The 17,500-nt window shown below is 45.9% G+C and overlaps 1 protein-coding gene across 1 annotated transcript in view; it reads right to left on the bottom strand.

Moving 5' to 3' along the window:
- The window catches only part of LOC311237177 (pre-B-cell leukemia transcription factor 3-like), a 93,781-nt gene that overhangs the window by 20,857 nt on the left and 55,424 nt on the right, over window positions 1–17,500 (bottom strand). The window contains exon 3 of the mRNA XM_084324986.1: window positions 5,704–5,948. Coding sequence (XP_084181112.1) covers window positions 5,704–5,948 — 245 coding nt within the window. The remainder of the gene's footprint in view (window positions 1–5,703; window positions 5,949–17,500) is intronic.

The raw sequence follows: 17,500 nt of genomic DNA on the forward strand, positions 1-17,500 counted from the left end.
TGAACGCACAGCATGGTACAGTAGGGGGGGGGGGGTTGAACGCACAGTATGGACAGTAGGGGGGGGGGGGTTGAACGCACAGTAAGGTAGAGTAGGGGGGGGGGGGTTGAAGCACAGCAGGTACAGTAGGGGGGGGGGTTGAACGCACAGTATGGTTCAGTAGGGGGGGGTTGAACGCACAGCATGGTACAGTAGGGGGGGGGTTGAACGCACAGTATGGTACAGTAGGGGGGGGTTGAACGCACAGCATGGTAGAGTAGGGGGGGGGGGGTTGAACGCACAGCATGGTAGAGTAGGGGGGGGGGTTGAACGCACAGCATGGTACAGTAGGGGGGGGGGGGGTTGAACGCACGCTGGTAGAGTAGGGGGGGGGGTTGAACGCACAGCATGGTACAGTAGGGGGGGGGGGTTGAACGCACAGCATGGTAGAGTAGGGGGGGGGGTTGAACGCACAGCATGGTACAGTAGGGGGGGGGGTTGAACGCACAGCATGGTACAGTAGGGGGGGGGTTGAACGCACAGTATGGTTCAGTAGGGGGGGGGGTTGAACGCACAGTAAGGTTCAGTAGGGGGGGGGTTGAACGCACAGCATGGTTCAGTAGGGGGGGGTTGAACGCACAGTATGGTAGAGTAGGGGGGGGGGTTGAACGCAAGCATGGTTCAGTAGGGGGGGGTTGAACGCACAGTATGGTAGAGTAGGGGGGGGGGTTGAACGCACAGCATGGTACAGTAGGGGGGGGTTGAACGCACAGCATGGTACAGTAGGGGGGGGGGTTGAACGCACAGTAAGGTAGAGTAGGGGGGGGGTTGAACGCACAGCATGGTTCAGTAGGGGGGGGTTGAACGCACAGTAAGGTAGAGTAGGGGGGGGGTTGAACGCACAGTATGGTAGAGTAGGGGGGGGGGGTTGACGCACAGTAGGTAGAGTAGGGGGGGGGGTTGAACGCACAGCATGGTACAGTAGGGGGGGGGGTTGAACGCACAGTAAAGGTAGAGTAGGGGGGGGGGGGTTGAACGCACAGTATGGTAGAGTAGGGGGGGGGGTTGAACGCACAGTAAGTAGAGTAGGGGGGGGGGGGGTTGAACGCACAGCATGGTACAGTAGGGGGGGGGGTTGAACGCACAGCATGGTACAGTAGGGGGGGGGGGTTGAACGCACAGTAAGGTAGAGTAGGGGGGGGGGTTGAACGCACAGCATGGTTCAGTAGGGGGGGGGGGTTGAACGCACAGCCTGGTTCAGTAGGGGGGGGGGGTTGAACGCACAGCATGGTAGAGTAGGGGGGGGGTTGAACGCACAGCATGTAGAGTAGGGGGGGGGGTTGAACGCACAGCATGGTAGAGTAGGGGGGGGGGGGTTGAACGCACAGCATGGTAGAGTGGGGGGGGGAGCGTACAGCATGGTAGAGTGGGGGGTGGAGCGTACAGCATGTAGAGTGGGGGGGGGAGCGTACAGCATGGTAGAGTAGGGGGGGTGGAGCGCACAGTACAGTTAGGGTAGCTGTGCACATTAGGGCTGTCCCCGACTAAGGATTTGGATGGTCGACTATGATTGGCCAAAATTTGCCTATTGGTCGACTAAATTTTATTTTATTTATTTTTTATTTTATAAAAAAGTTATCATTCCATTTGGGCTGTGGGGGTGCTTAATGTCTGAAGGAGTCGACTGAAGGCTTCTTGTCCTCTGCGAAAGCATGCAATTGGTCCACTGATGGATACATCTTGATATTTGTCTAGTCTAGTGTGTTCATTAGATGGGTGAAATTCCTCTTTCAGTGCCTCTGTGCCTGTTTTCTTAGGCAGTTAGCCTCTGTATGTGAGCCATTAGCGTTAGCCACGCTTCTAGGCCTCTTTCTTTTGGAAAGAATGATACAAAAAAAAATTATAAATATATATATTTATATATTTCGTTTTTTTGACTTTTTTTTTCAGTCGACTAGTTCAAGTTCAAGTTCAAGTTCTTTAATAGTTGTCATACAGAAGTACAGAATACTTTCATACAAAATGCTTCTTACTGTTACGCTCCAGAGACTGTGCTAGACAAGATAGTATCAAATAACATAATAACATAATATAGCATGAATTTAGAAGAAGAAAATGAGGTCACAGTTGTTCGGTATAGACATATGTACAATGTTCTGAGTTACCATATAATATACAATACACAATACTATGCAGTGTACTAATGTACAGTACTATCTAGTGCAAAGCAGAAATGGATGAGGTACAATTTTAGGTACAATTTACAGTAAGGTGTACGAGTTGTAGTGCAATCCTTCATCCATAAATATAAGTGTGGGAGTGGGTGCTACAGTGTGTTTGTTTAAAGTGGGTGTGTGCTATAAGTGTGTGTAGTGGGTGCTACAGTGTGTTTGTTTAAAGTGAGTGTGTGCGTGTGGATGTGTGTGCTATGTGTGTTTGGTGGTTGTTGTTGTGTAGTGTTCATTCATTGTTCGTTTAGCAGCCTGATGGCCTGGGGATAGAAGCTACTTCTGAGTCTTTCTGTGCTCGCCTTGAGACTCCTGTATCGCTTGCCTGACGGCAGCAGTTCAAAGAGGCAGTTGTTCGGGTGGCTCGAGTCCTTAATAATTCTCTTAGCCTTCCCCTTGCAACGCTTGTAGTAAATGTTCTGGAGGGTGGGGAGCCCCCCTCCAATTGTGCGTTCGGCTGAACGTGTCACTCTTTGTAGTCTGCTACGGTCTTGTGCAGTGCTATTCCCAAACCAGGAGGTGATGTTGCCGGTCAAGATGCTCTCTATTGTACATGAGTAGAAGTTCTTAAGGATCTTCTGGCTGACTTGGAACTTCCTTAGGCGCCTGAGGAAGTAGAGGCGTTGTCGTGCCTTCTTCACCACACTGTTAATGTGTATGGTCCATGTCAAGTCCTCGGATATGTGGGCTCCGAGGTACTTGAAACTGTTCACTCTCTCAACCGGTGCCCCGTCGATGCTGAGGGGGCTGTAGTCCTTGACCCCCGACCTCCTGAAGTCCACAATCATCTCCTTTGTTTTGCTGACGTTCAGGGAGAGGCTGTTTTCCTGGCACCATCCCGCCAGGACTTGACCTCTTCCAGGTAGGCCCTCTCGTCGTTGGCAGAGATCAGGCCCACCACCACTGTGTCGTCAGCAAATTTGACGATTGTATTGCTACTCCGCTGAGCCACACAGTCGTGTGTGTACAGGGAGTAGAGGAGGGGACTCAGAAACACAGCCCTGGGGGGCCCCTATGTTGAGGGTGATGGATGAGGAGGTGCAGTTGCCTGCTCTCACCACCTGGGGTCTGCCAGTCAGGAAGTCCAAGACCCACTGCAGAGGTCATAGCCCAAGCCCAGGTCCCTGAGCTTGGCTATGAGTATGAGTACGGCTCCTTTCGACCGATTAGTCGACTAATCGACTAATAGGGGTCAGCCCTAGTGCACATGCAATCTTTATTGCCTTTATTGCCTATATTTATTGTAATGTATAATATAACCAATAGGGCATAATTGTTTACACTGTTTATTGTTCTCGTATTTGTATTATATCGTTTTCACTGTTTTTTTTTTATTGTATTGCTACATTTATGTCTTTCTACTATAACCTTGCCCATACCTGTACTGTACCCCCCCCCCCTTTTTGATCTCCTGGATGATGGTACATAATGTAATACAATTTTACATACTCAGAACATTTTACATTATACCTAAACATAAAATGTGAGCCACTTATTAAAAGGGAGTCTGTTTTCTGGGCATAACAGACTTTCTGACTTAAAAAGTGATGGACGGCGACGGATGGACAGCTTGCTCTATTTCAACTGGACATGTAAGTTCACTCTTTTATCAGAAATTGCCTACCCCACCTTTAAACCATCTTGGGTTTCCCTGTGATGACCTTGTATCATAGAATATAGGACTAGGACTCGTATTTCTAGGTGTGGATGAAGTATGTCTGCTAACTTCTCTCATTCATAATGTGTGTTTTTGATATTATTTAAATAGCTGTATTTCAGTCTTTGTGCTCATTCCTATTGTTCATATCGACATATCGTTCAGCCCATGGCGCCAATATCCACACATAATTCTCCCCCAATTTCACAGCTGAATTCAACTGAGTAACACTGACAAAGATACTGTAAGTAAGTGTTTATTTGTAAGTGTTTTATAACCCACAGAGTGTAAGCACCTTAGTGTTAAAGCTTTACCTTTAATTAGTCTGGGTGTCATTTATTTGGGAAACACTTGAGCTCATTTAGCTGCTAAGCAAAACTCATTATGTGTTTGCATTTGGGTAATTAGAAAATCTGGACACGAGACAAAGCGAGGTATGTTTACGTTTCACTGCAACGGCTGCTGCGTCTTTCAACTTGCAGGAAAGATGATCTACCCTTAATGTGGTGCGTTGTGAAAAGGGATCCATTTAACTATGCACTGCCACTTAATTTTTATTTCAGGCTTATAAGTAATCAAATCCTTTAACAAATGTGCAATGGTGTACGATTCAAATAAAAATAGAAATATAGCCGCAGGCAGCGATTGGCAGGGGTCCAAGCATTGGGCATATGGGCCATTAAAGCTTAGCTATTATGGTGTTTTGGCATTACGCATTATGGCATTAAGCCTTATGGCATTAAGCATTATGGCATTAAGCATTATGGTATCAGGCATTATGGCATTACACATTAAGCATTATGGCATTATGGCATTACGCATTTTGGCATGAAGCATTATGACATTAAGCATTATGGTATTAAGCATTAAGCATTATAGCATTATAGCATTACGCATTTCGCATTATGGCATTAAGCATTATGGCATTTCGGCATTAAGCATTATGGCATTAAGCATTAAGGTGTTTTGGCATTAAGTATTATGGCATTAAGCATTAAGCATTATGGCGTTTTGGCATTAAGTATTATGGCATTAAGCATTAAGCTTTATGGCGTTTTGGCATTAAGCCTTATTGCATTATGGCATTACGCATTAAGTATTAAGCATTAAGCATTATGGCATTAAGCATTATGGCATTAAGCATTTTGGCATTAAGCATTATGGCGTTTTGGCATTAAATATTATGGCATTATGGCAATAAGCATTAAGCATTAACTATTAAGCATTAAGCATTATGGCATTAAGCATTAAGTACATTAAGCATTAAGCATTATGGCATTAAGCATTATGGCATTAAGCATTTTGGCATTAAGTATTAAGCATTATGAGGTTGGACTTGTGGTTTCTGAGCTTCAAACACCTTTAGCGGAGAAGAAGAATAGTAATCCCAACACAAAAGGGTCATGAATGCCTAATAAATGAATAAATAATGAAATATCTGGCTTTAACATTTTCAGTGACATTGACCTACACACTCTAGTTTTCTACACTGTCCGGAGGAGAATAACAGATGTCTTAATATCAAGTCATGTTCTGGTGAATACCAAGGGTTGCTGAGAAAATACACTGCAACAAGGCCATCGTGTTACCAACTACAGGATATTTATATCCCACATGTTTGGCCGTTGCATGTTAAGAGGTTTTAATACAACATATAGATTAAGAAAGCTCAGCCATTATTATAATAAAATATGACAACCCCCCCCCCCCCTCCCCAAAGCCCCAAACATTAGCATTTTGACAAAAAAAATATCACTATAACGTTACGACGGAAATGATAGACGGCAACTAAAGTGAATGTTGCCAGCAATACTAAGGACAGTAAAACAAGTGGCTGACCTGCTCGTATTTCTCTAGTTCCGTGTGATAGATCTGTCTGATCTGGGTCAGCTTGGCTCTGTAGTCGGAGTGTTCGATGGAGTTGTCGCCGGCTCCGCCCCCTGCTGCTGCAGCCGCGGCCGCCGCTGCTGCGGACCCGCCCCCTTTCTCTGGTCCGGCCACGCCCTCAGCCAGCAGCATGTTGTCCAGCCTCATCAGCTGGGGGTCGGGAGGGTCCTCCTCCTGGGCCCCGCGGATACTGAGACCTGGCGAGAACAACAGACAGAAGAAACAGCGGTTACAGTCATGTCGTGTTCAGTCCACGTTGCAATATATCAACATTCTGAAGTGAAAGGTATCGCTGCTGTGAACACCTTTGATTTCCCAAAAAGTTAACTTGTTAGGAACTTGGAAGTGAACCAGTGCAAATATGCAATAGCTGCAACTGTTGGCCATGCATCCATGCATTCACACGCACGCACGCACGCACGCACGCACGCACGCACGCACGCACGCACGCACGCACGCACGCACGCACGCACGCACACACACACACACACACACACACACACACACACACACACACACACACACACACACACACACACACACACACACACACACACACACACACACACACACACACACACACACACACACACACACACACACACACACACACACACACACACACACACACACACACACACACACACACACACACACATCTCCTATAGGGCAAAAGGAGTCATGCCTGAGAAAGACTTCACAAAACAAACACTGTACACACAGTAGATTAACTTTCTATTTCTAGACTGGTAAATGAGTACTGTAGGCATATCGTACACACTGTACACTAAAGTAGGGATGAAAAACCAATCCGATACTCAGTATCGGTATCGGGCCGATACTGGTCAAATCCACAGGATCGGATATCGGAAAAACAGGAGGTATTTTTTCCGATCCAATACATGCTGTAAAGCGTGCGATCACACAAACAGTAGTAGCGCGACAACAACGTTAGCGTTAGCTAAATATGAGCGCCGCGGTCATGTCAGCTACTGTACACCCTCTTCACACGCGACTGTGTGGCCTCCCAGAACAACACCAGTATCATCAAATTCGCAGATGATACTACAGTCATTGGACTGATCACTGGGGGAGCTGAGGAGGCGTACAGAAGGGAGGTGGTGGAACTGGTGGCCTGGTGTCAGAACAATAATCTCTCCTTGAATGCAGACAAGACCAAGGAGATGATTATTGACCCACGGAGGAGGAGTGTACAGCACACACCTCTGTACATAGGTGAGACGGAGGTGGATAGGGTTAACCTTTAAATTCCTCTGTATCCACATCAGCGAGGACCTCACCTGGGCTCACAACACCCAACAGATAATTAAAAAATCCCACCAACGACTGTACTTCCTAAGAAGGCTGAGAAAATTTGGCATGCCACCTAAGATTCTCAGCAACTTCTATAGAAGTACGGTTGAGAGTGTCCTTACCAGTTCAATCACAGTCTGGTATGGAAACTGCACTGCTAAGGACAGGAAGGCACTCCAGCGAGTGATTAAAAACTGCTCAGTACATCTCTGGAGCAGCCTTCCCCTCACTACAGGACATCTACTCTACCAGGGCCACCAGGAGAGCACACAACATCATTAAGGACAGTGCACACCCCCAGCACAGACTCTTCAACCTCCTGCCATCAGGCAGGCAATATAGGAGTCTGAAAGCCAGAACCCACGACACTGACAAACAGTTTCTACCCACAGGCCATCAGACTCTTGAATGCCTAGCCCCCCCCCCCCCCCCCCCCCCCCTCTCCACACACACCTTCTACTATGAACTATAAACTATGAATCACTAAAGACACTTTTAACTGCTGCTATGACCCACTGTCACCTCCATGGAACGTGCAATGTAACTCACTGTGCCTTGTTGTATTGTATATATATTTTTATCTATTTTATCTTATTTTCTAGCACTCGCTTGTATTTAAATATGGTTAAGTTAAGTACTGTGTGATTTTTTGTGAAGGGTGGACTAGCAAAGTAAGATTTTCATTGTATGGCAAACTGTCGTTTTAACTGTGCATATGACAATAAACAATCTTGAATCTTGAATCTTGAATCTTGTGTGGAGTTATTTTAAGCTCAAAGAAGAAAAAGGCAAAACAGCCTGTGGTGTTATGTTAATGTGTGCTCGCTAATACGACAGTACAGGCCACCGTACTGGGGTCACGGACAGGTACGCAGGGCAGAGTAGACTAGGAGCAGATAATGGTGGCGCTACGGAGCTAACAGCTAACAATAAAGACTCACAAATACAGAGGACTCACGTGTATACGTGTGGAATAACACGACACAGCCGAGTGTAATATCTGCAACAGACGTATTTCTAGGGGTGGCAGCAACACTGGAAACACCACAGACTTAATTAAACACTTGCAGATTCATCATGGAAACGGAGTATGCCGAGTTTATACGTGCGTCGAATGCCAAGAGGAAAGGTTTTGCCACAACTAACGTAGCTGGAAACCATTCAGAAGTGCACGAAAGAAGAAACTCCCTGCAGACGGTAACAAAGCAAAGCTGATACAGTAACTCTACAGAGAAAATAACCGAATTTATTGTGCAGGACAACCAGCCCCTTTCTGTTGTTGAAAATGTAGGTTTCCGACGCTTATTCTCACTTCAGGTTGCCAAACCGGCATTTTAGCTCCGACACAGCTATCCCAAATATAGCATTTTTCAAATGTAGAGACCATAACCCTATCAAAACAGCAGTCAACGTGTATATTTTCAGCACTACGTTTTTGTTTACCAATGATTTAAAAATCTCTGCACATTGCACCAGAAAACGGGGGCAAGGACAGGAAGCCGTCATGAAATCGCTGTAGTCTTATTAACTTATTAACTAAAAGATTTGAACTAAATAAAAAGCAGTAGCACTATTGCATAATTGAGTAATGTATGCTATGTATTTCTTCTTTTAGGGGAGTAGGATTTGTTTCACAGTTTTAGCATGATGTTTTATAGATGGCTAGGTTAAACACAGGTTTAAGGGGGGGGGGGGGGGTCGGGGAATCGGATTGGTATCGGCCGATACACACACACACACACACACACACACACACACAGTCACACACACACACACACACTATCTCCTATAAGGCAAAAACTGTGTTGGGGACACTTTTGTGGACCAGCCATCCAACAAACCAACCGACCGACCGACCGACCGACCGACCGACCGACCGACCGACCAACCGACAGAACGAGCTATAGAAGACACTGGCTGGTGTCCCCACTGAAGCTTTTTTTAACTGTTAAACATAAGTGCACGCCGAACACACACACACACACACACACACACACACACACACACACACACACACACACACACACACACACACACACACACACACACACACATACAGACATACAGAGAAGAAGCCAGTGTTTATGAGAGGGCCTGGAGGCGTGCTAGAAAGTGTGCTAAAAAGCGTGCTAGAAAGCGTGCTAGAAAGCGTGATAGAAAGCGTGCTAGAAAGCATGCTAGAAAGCGTGCTAGAAAGCGTGCTAGAAAGCGATTGTCACCAATATGGACCTGCTGGTTTTAGCAGTGTCCCCTGTTTGTGTTTGTTTTATTCCTGCGGGTTTGTTTTATTTGTTGCGTGGTGTCAAAGTTATTGTCAGTGTCCTCCTCTTTCTTTCACGGAAAAATGGAGTTCACACTGTGGATTATTAATTTAGTTTTAATCCTGCAGTGGGGGAATAAACCTGCAGCAGCTACATCCCTGCTCGCAAGTCAAACCCCCCGACACTCAGATACGCTCCAGCAGGGAGCAACTCGTGAAGCTGATTACTCATCAATCAGGGGACCGGGTGGACCCCCACATTCCGTCGGGAATACTAAGGAATTAAGGAGAATCCCCACAGACGAGACGAGAGAGAGAGGGAGAAGAGGAGGCGTGAGACCAAGGCTGGGGAAAATGAAAAACATTATCCCACCGCCCAACATCCTGATTTCAAACGCTCGACCACCGAGAGGGAAAATGGAGTTGCGGGCAAACGTGAGCTACCTGAACGAATACAGAGACAGGTACAGTACAACGAAAATAAGTTTGGCATCCAGCCAGATGTAATGTAACAGTAAAGTGCAATAGTAATGTACAATGTACAGGTGATTAAACTGGATATAAGAAAGGAAAAAAAAGTACTACTGAATAAGAGTGCTAATCAGATGTATGTACAGAGTTTAGTAGTATTAATATGTAGTAGTAAGTCATACTGGCCAGCAGCATAACTAGTAAGAGTAGGTAAAGGATATACTGCACAGATAGATATAAAAAGGATTATGTGCAGGTACAGTATGTACAGACAGATGTGGATAGATATATACATGTATATGGTAAGAAAAGAAAAAAAAAATATACGGTATATAGAGTTGTCTGTGCCTTCATGAAAACATGGCTAATCTAATCTAAAATGTGTATCCCCTGCCAAGATGAGGAAAAACTCCCTCATAACACTTTCAGTACGACGTGATATGACGTTTTATCTGCCCCCCCCCCTGAATGCCCACGACGCTAATTATCGATAATCTAGCGTTTATTTGAAAATGATTCATAAATAGGCCGAAAAATGACAACGTTTTTGTGTATTCTAGAATATTCCAGTACAGGGCGTTTATCATGGAATCTTTTTATTTTCCTTGAAAACAAGGGCTTTTCAAAATGCTATAAAACGAAAATGAACCGATAAAAAAACAATCCGCTTCGACAATGTTGACTGGAAAACGAGTCATTGATAAGCGACGGGCAGATTAGACACATACAGTAGCCATAATTTAAAACATAGATTAGGCGTTATTAACGCTAACATTGAAGTGGATGGTGGGCATTCAAGCACTAAATCATGCGCCCCCTGCTGGCACTGAAAGTGTTAACAGCTAACAAGTTAAACACATTCTTCACTCGATTTGAAGAAAAGAGCGCTCCCCCACAAGAAAATTGCAAACGGAACACCTGACGTGCGTGCAGAGGAGGAAGGTGCTCGTCCATATGATGCACATCTGAGGAGTACGTTCTGAGAATCTCCACGAACACTAATGCAAGATAGAGCTCAGGAACCTCAATACATCAAGGGTCTCACACTCAAACATTGTGCTTCTCAGCACCTTGAGCTCCCTATTTCAAATATCCCTAGACAACCAGGAGCTCCCGTCTCTCTGGACAAATCTATAATAGTCCCCGTTCCAAAGACTACAGGCCAGTGTCTTTAATGTCACTCATAGTTAAATCATTGGAGAAAGTTGTCAAGTCTCACATGAATCCACTAAACACCTCCTTCACCAGTTAGCATAGGGACATACAGTATTTTGCTAAAGCTAACCTAAGCATGTGGAGTCTAGAAAGAAGACCCATGTATGCATTTCATTTGCAGATTTCTCCTATGTGTTCAACACAATATGCCCAACTATCCAAGCTATTTGACGTATACCGGTAATATAACCAATAATAGGGCATACAGACCCTCATCTTTGTTTACACTGTAAACTTTGCATTTGGTGTCTTGGACCCAATTCTTAACAAAGAAAATCTACATAAAAGAGGAATTCAAGTATCTTGGGCTCATTATTGACAACAAGATTCACAAGAAAGAACAGAGAATACATTTGTAAGACAACTTGTTTTTTTATGTAGATCGCACAATACTTCATTTTAATTCATTCATAGAAACCATATTCAGTTACTGCATCACCGGCTGATTTTGGGAAAGTCACTCGGAGAAAACCGGGAAAGTTAGTCAAAGCGTGCAGTAAAATCATTGGTCAGAATCTAGCGGACTTGTCAATCATATACAAGAAACGCATTATCCAAAAAGCCAAGAAAATTATCTGCGATGTTTCTCACCCACTAAAGAAATAACTTCAGCTCCTGCTCCTCCCTTCCACACACAGTTCAGTTCCAAAGTTCAAAACTAACAGAGTAAGATACTCATGCATTCAAAGCAATTCATCATCTAAATAAAAACAGTTTTTTGTATGTTTTATGTAAGTACACGTGTATGTGTTGAATAGGTGTGTTGTGTTTGTTTGTAAATTACGCTGCAAACAAACGTCCTCATGGAGGAGAATACAGCTGTCTACTCGACTCTTACCAGGTCGTTTGTCACGTCTCTCAGATGCTGGGAGAGAACGCTTTTTGGACGCCAGCACTAGCAGAGCACCACTCTACACATTTAAACCATGTCAACACAGACACACACACACTGTGTCTGGGTGTGTGTGGGTGTGTGTGTGTGTGTGTGTGTGTGTGTATGTGTGTGTGTGTGTGTGTGTGTGTGTGTGTGTGTGTGTGTGTGTGTGTGTGTGTGTGTGTGTGTGTGTGTGTGTGTGTGTGTGTGTGCCCATGGCAGTGACCCAAGGTGCCTCATCAGGGAGGGTGTCTCTGCTCCTCAGAGTTCAGGCCCGCGGCGTCAGTCAGTGAGCAATGATGCAGCAGCGCTCTGTTGGCGTCAGTCCTCCTGAGGCCCAAACCACCAGTCCTGACCCGAGTCCCACGCTGAGAGCTGGACACCAAGAGTCAAGACACCAAGAGTCAAGACACCAAGAGTCAAGACACCAAGAGTCAAGACACCAAGAGTCAGGACACCAAGAGTCAAGACACCAAGAGTCAAGACACCAAGAGTCAAGACACCAAGAGTCAGGACACCAAGAGTCAACAAGACACCAAGAGTCAGGACACCAAGAGTCAAGACACCAAGAGTCAAGACACCAAGAGTCAGGACACCAAGAGTCAAGACACCAAGAGTCAAGACACCAAGAGTCAAGACACCAAGAGTCAGGACACCAAGAGTCAAGACACCAAGAGTCAAGACACCAAGAGTCAAGACACCAAGAGTCAGGACACCAAGAGTCAAGACACCAAGAGTCAAGACACACCAAGAGTCAGGACACCAAGAGTCAAGACACACCAAGAGTCAAGACACCAAGAGTCAGGACACCAAGAGTCAAGACACCAAGAGTCAAGACACCAAGAGTCAAGACACCAAGAGTCAGGACACCAAGAGTCAAGACACCAAGAGTCAAGACACACCAAGAGTCAAGACACCAAGAGTCAGGACACCAAGAGTCAAGACACCAAGAGTCAAGACACCAAGAGTCAAGACACCAAGAGTCAGGACACCAAGAGTCAAGACACCAATAGTCAAGACACCAAGAGTCAAGACACCAAGAGTCAAGACACCAAGAGTCAAGACACCAAGAGTCAGGACACCAAGAGTCAAGACACCAAGAGTCAGGACACCAAGAGTCAAGACACCAAGAGTCAGGACACCAAGAGTCAAGACACCAAGAGTCAGGACACCAAGAGTCAAGACACCAAGAGTCAAGACACCAAGAGTCAAGACACCAAGAGTCAAGACACCAAGAGTCAGGACACCAAGAGTCAAGACACCAAGAGTCAAGACACCAAGAGTCAAGACACCAAGAGTCAAGACACCAAGAGTCAAGACACCAAGAGTCAGGACACCAAGAGTCAAGACACCAAGAGTCAAGACACCAAGAGTCAGGACACCAAGAGTCAAGACACCAAGAGTCAAGACACCAAGAGTCAAGACACCAAGAGTCAGGACACCAAGAGTCAAGACACCAAGAGTCAAGACACCAAGAGTCAAGACACACCAAGAGTCAAGACACCAAGAGTCAAGACACCAAGAGTCAAGACACCAAGAGTCAAGACACCAAGAGTCAAGACACCAAGAGTCAAGACACCAAGAGTCAGGACACCAAGAGTCAAGACACCAATAGTCAAGACACCAAGAGTCAAGACACCAAGAGTCAAGACACCAAGAGTCAAGACACCAAGAGTCAGGACACCAAGAGTCAAGACACCAAGAGTCAAGACACCAAGAGTCAGGACACCAAGAGTCAAGACACCAAGAGTCAAGACACCAAGAGTCAAGACACCAAGAGTCAAGACACCAAGAGTCAGGACACCAAGAGTCAAGACACCAAGAGTCAAGACACCAAGAGTCAAGACACACCAAGAGTCAAGACACCAAGAGTCAGGACACCAAGAGTCAGGACACCAAGAGTCAAGACACCAATAGTCAGGACACCAAGAGTCAAGACACCAATAGCCAGGACACCAAGAGTCAAGACACCAAGAGTCAAGACACCAAGAGTCAGGACACCAAGAGTCAAGACACCAAGAGTCAGGACACCAAGAGTCAAGACACCAAGAGTCAGGACACCAAGAGTCAGGACACCAAGAGTCAAGACACCAAGAGTCAAGACACCAAGAGTCAAGACACCAAGAGTCAAGACACACCAAGAGTCAGGACACCAAGAGTCAAGACACCAAGAGTCAAGACACCAAGAGTCAGGACACCAAGAGTCAAGACACCAAGAGTCAAGACACCAAGAGTCAGGACACCAAGAGTCAAGACACCAAGAGTCAAGACACCAAGAGTCAGGACACCAAGAGTCAAGACACCAAGAGTCAGGACACCAAGAGTCAGGACACCAAGAGTCAAGACACCAAGAGTCAAGACACCAAGAGTCAAGACACCAAGAGTCAAGACACACCAAGAGTCAGGACACCAAGAGTCAAGACACCAAGAGTCAAGACACCAAGAGTCAAGACACCAAGAGTCAAGACACCAATAGCCAGGACACCAAGAGTCAAGACACCAAGAGTCAAGAGACCAATAGTCAGGACACCAATAGCCAGGACACCAAGAGGCATTCTTTAGGATTTAATCTATATATACACACGTACATTATATATTTCATTTCAAACCTTTATTTAAACTCAAAAGACAACTGAGGTTTCCCTCATTTACAGTCATGTCGAGTATACATACAGAGTTAAGCAAAAAAAAAAGTGTATAAAACCACACAGAATATAAAGTCATCATAACAATAAGACCAGTAAGGATAACAATCAATTAAAACTCTGCAACAGAGGGGAGAATCTCAAGCTTTAGGACTGTTGGACTTGGAGTTCATTCCATGAGCTAGGGGCATCATAGCAAAATGCAGATTTACCCTGTTCCGAGCAAACTTGAGGGACCTTAAGGACTTAAGGACACTATGTATATATATGTATATATATATATATAAATGTCTACCCCCACAAGCATTGAACTTCATTCACTGGGTAATTCATGAAATGTATCTGATTCTGAATAGGCTTGACAGTGTAACCCACTCTTGCAGAACTGTATCATTGCCTTTGGAAAAGGAGACTAGTTTTTTTGGAAGGAGGAGAGTAGCCTATTGGAAATACAAAGATTGCACTTTGTAGCAAAATGAGAAGTGACTTGTGACAGGAAAATCCCAACGTCTCTATGGTAATTCAGTTTCCAATCGCTGACTGTCAAACACAGAGTTTATACCACAGTAAATACCAGGATGTCAAAACACAAACACGTGATACAATGGTTCACCTGAACATCCACCCAAACAACACAGAATTGTCACAGTTTCACGGCTCTAAAATCTAGTGTTAGCCAGCAATATCCCCCCATCCCCCAACCTCCACCTCCTTCTCTCTCCTTCTCCCAGGTAGCACTGCTGTGGTGTGTCTGTGTTAGTGTGTGTGTGTGTGTGTGTGTGTGTGTGTGTGTGTGTGTGTGTGTGTGTGTGTGTGTGTGTGTGTGTGTGCGTGCGTGCGTGTGTGTGTGTGTGTGTGTGTATATATGTGTGTGTGTGTGTGCAATGCATGTCTCTGCGCGTGTGTGTGTGTTTGCGTGTGTGTGCGAATGCGTGTGTGCGAATGCGTGTGTGTGTCTGCATGTGTGTGCGTCTGCGTGCGTGTGTGTGTGTGTGTGTCTGTGTGTGTCTGCATGTGTGTGCGTCTGCGTGTGTGTGTGTCTGTGTACCCGGGGGCTGATTTTCATGTCAGGTATATTAACTGTAACACGCAGGCCCACTGCGCTGTTCCACCCTGCTCCAGCTGTCACTTCTACTCCTCTCACTAGCTGCTTCAGCCAGTTCACAGGAGGGGAATTTTTTCCCCCGGTTTTGCGTGCGGGGGAAGGGGGCAGGGGGAAGGGGGCAGGGTGAAGGGGGCAGGGGGAAGGGGGCAGGGTGAAGGGGGCAGGGTGAAGGGGGCAGGGCGAAGGCCTTTTCCGGCGAGTCCTCCGTCATAGGTGGCTTCATCATGTGGAGAAAAAAAAGAAAAGCTCCATGCACCTGTAAAACTTGAGCGGTAAAGTAGGGCGTCCCTGCCTCGGCCCCCTGCCATGCCTGATGATAACACTGGGCCGCCCCGCCGCGAGCAGCAGGCTGTAATGTGCTATACGCCGCTGTGCTGCCATTGCCTGTCACCCACTGGGAGGGGCCCGGGCGACGCGTTACCAAATTGACAGGTTACATCGGTGACGTTAAAGGAAGCCTTGCTTGTGCTCAGTTGTGAGCTTTAGCGTCCAGGTATTGATGGTGTATCTGATCAATGTTGTCAGTGTTGCTCAGTAAAATACAGTCACGGTTAGGGCTGCTCCATTCATCGAATTTCAATTTCCATTACGATTATTTTGGCTTCCTGTGATCACAAAAACAAGATCATGGACATAAAAGGATTACTGTGCCGCGCATGCCATGTTGCTCTCATTTAGTCTTGTGTTGTAAATGCAGCGCACCCTTCCTGCACAGTGGTGTGCTCCGCTCCTCCCCCCCTCAAACAGTAGTTTCAGCTGGTGTTGAGAGGAGGAGGGAGCCACGGCGCGTTTCTCCAGTTATTTTGAAACATCTTTGGCAACTTGTAGAAGACGACAGAAAGGCAGCCTTTGGACGAGAAGAAAGGTCAAATGAATCATATGACGCAGGGCTCAACAGTGCGAGCATTTCACTCGCATCAAGTGACTAACGTGGTTGCGTCAGCTGACTCTTGTTTACTTTTCCTGGAACATGACGTTACAACAACGATAACGTTGCAACGATGTTAACGTTACGCTTTTCACTGTGCTAAATTTCTTTGTTTGCTCCTAAATCTTTTCAATTATGTTTGTTAATTTAGCAGTGGGCCATGTGCTCCTTGGGAAGAAAGCGTGATGTTCTCAAATCAATGAGTAATCTTATTTAATAATCATTTCAATACCAACCTAAATAATCGTCATAATTTTGTCATAATCGAGCAGACAGGTATGGTGTAAACTAGGGCTGGGCGATAAAACGATAACGATAACTATCGCGATAAATTATTTCCTCGAAATAAACATACAACGTGGTCGCAAAGTTTCGATATATCGATTTTCCAAGCTTGGATATGAGCACACGCACTAACAACCAATCAGTGAAGCAGATGGCCGACAGCGGAAGGAGACCTCTGGGTAGAGAGGTAGGACTCAAGTAGTAAACAAGGCTGGCTAGGATAATTAGCTTGCACGGCGCTATTTTATAGTTTATGTGCCGAGTGGGTGTGTGGCGTGAATTCTGAGGCCACGGTTATAGTAGTGTGGGGTATACGGTGGACGTCGTTGCAATGTATTGGGGCGGAACAGAGTATTTTAGGGTGATATTTAGTACATTGGAACAAGGCTGGCTAGGATAATTAGCTTGCACAGCGCTATTTTATAGTTTACATGCCGAGTGGGTGTGTGGCGTGAATTCTGAGGCCACGGTTGTGTGGGGTAGAGCTGCCGCGATAACCGCATTACCGCGGTATCGCTGTTGCATCACGCTCACCGCAGAGTTAGGCTGAATACCGCGTCACCGCTGTTTTTTATCATAATAATAAAGTTGGCTTGCGGCTTGCGGCTCTGCAGATATACCCTACTCGGTTCCAAGCGACCCTATTGGGTAG

Source organism: Notolepis coatsorum (assembly GCF_963971535.1).
Source record: "Notolepis coatsorum genome assembly, chromosome: 11".
In the NCBI taxonomy this organism is placed as follows: domain Eukaryota; kingdom Metazoa; phylum Chordata; class Actinopteri; order Aulopiformes; family Paralepididae; genus Notolepis; species Notolepis coatsorum.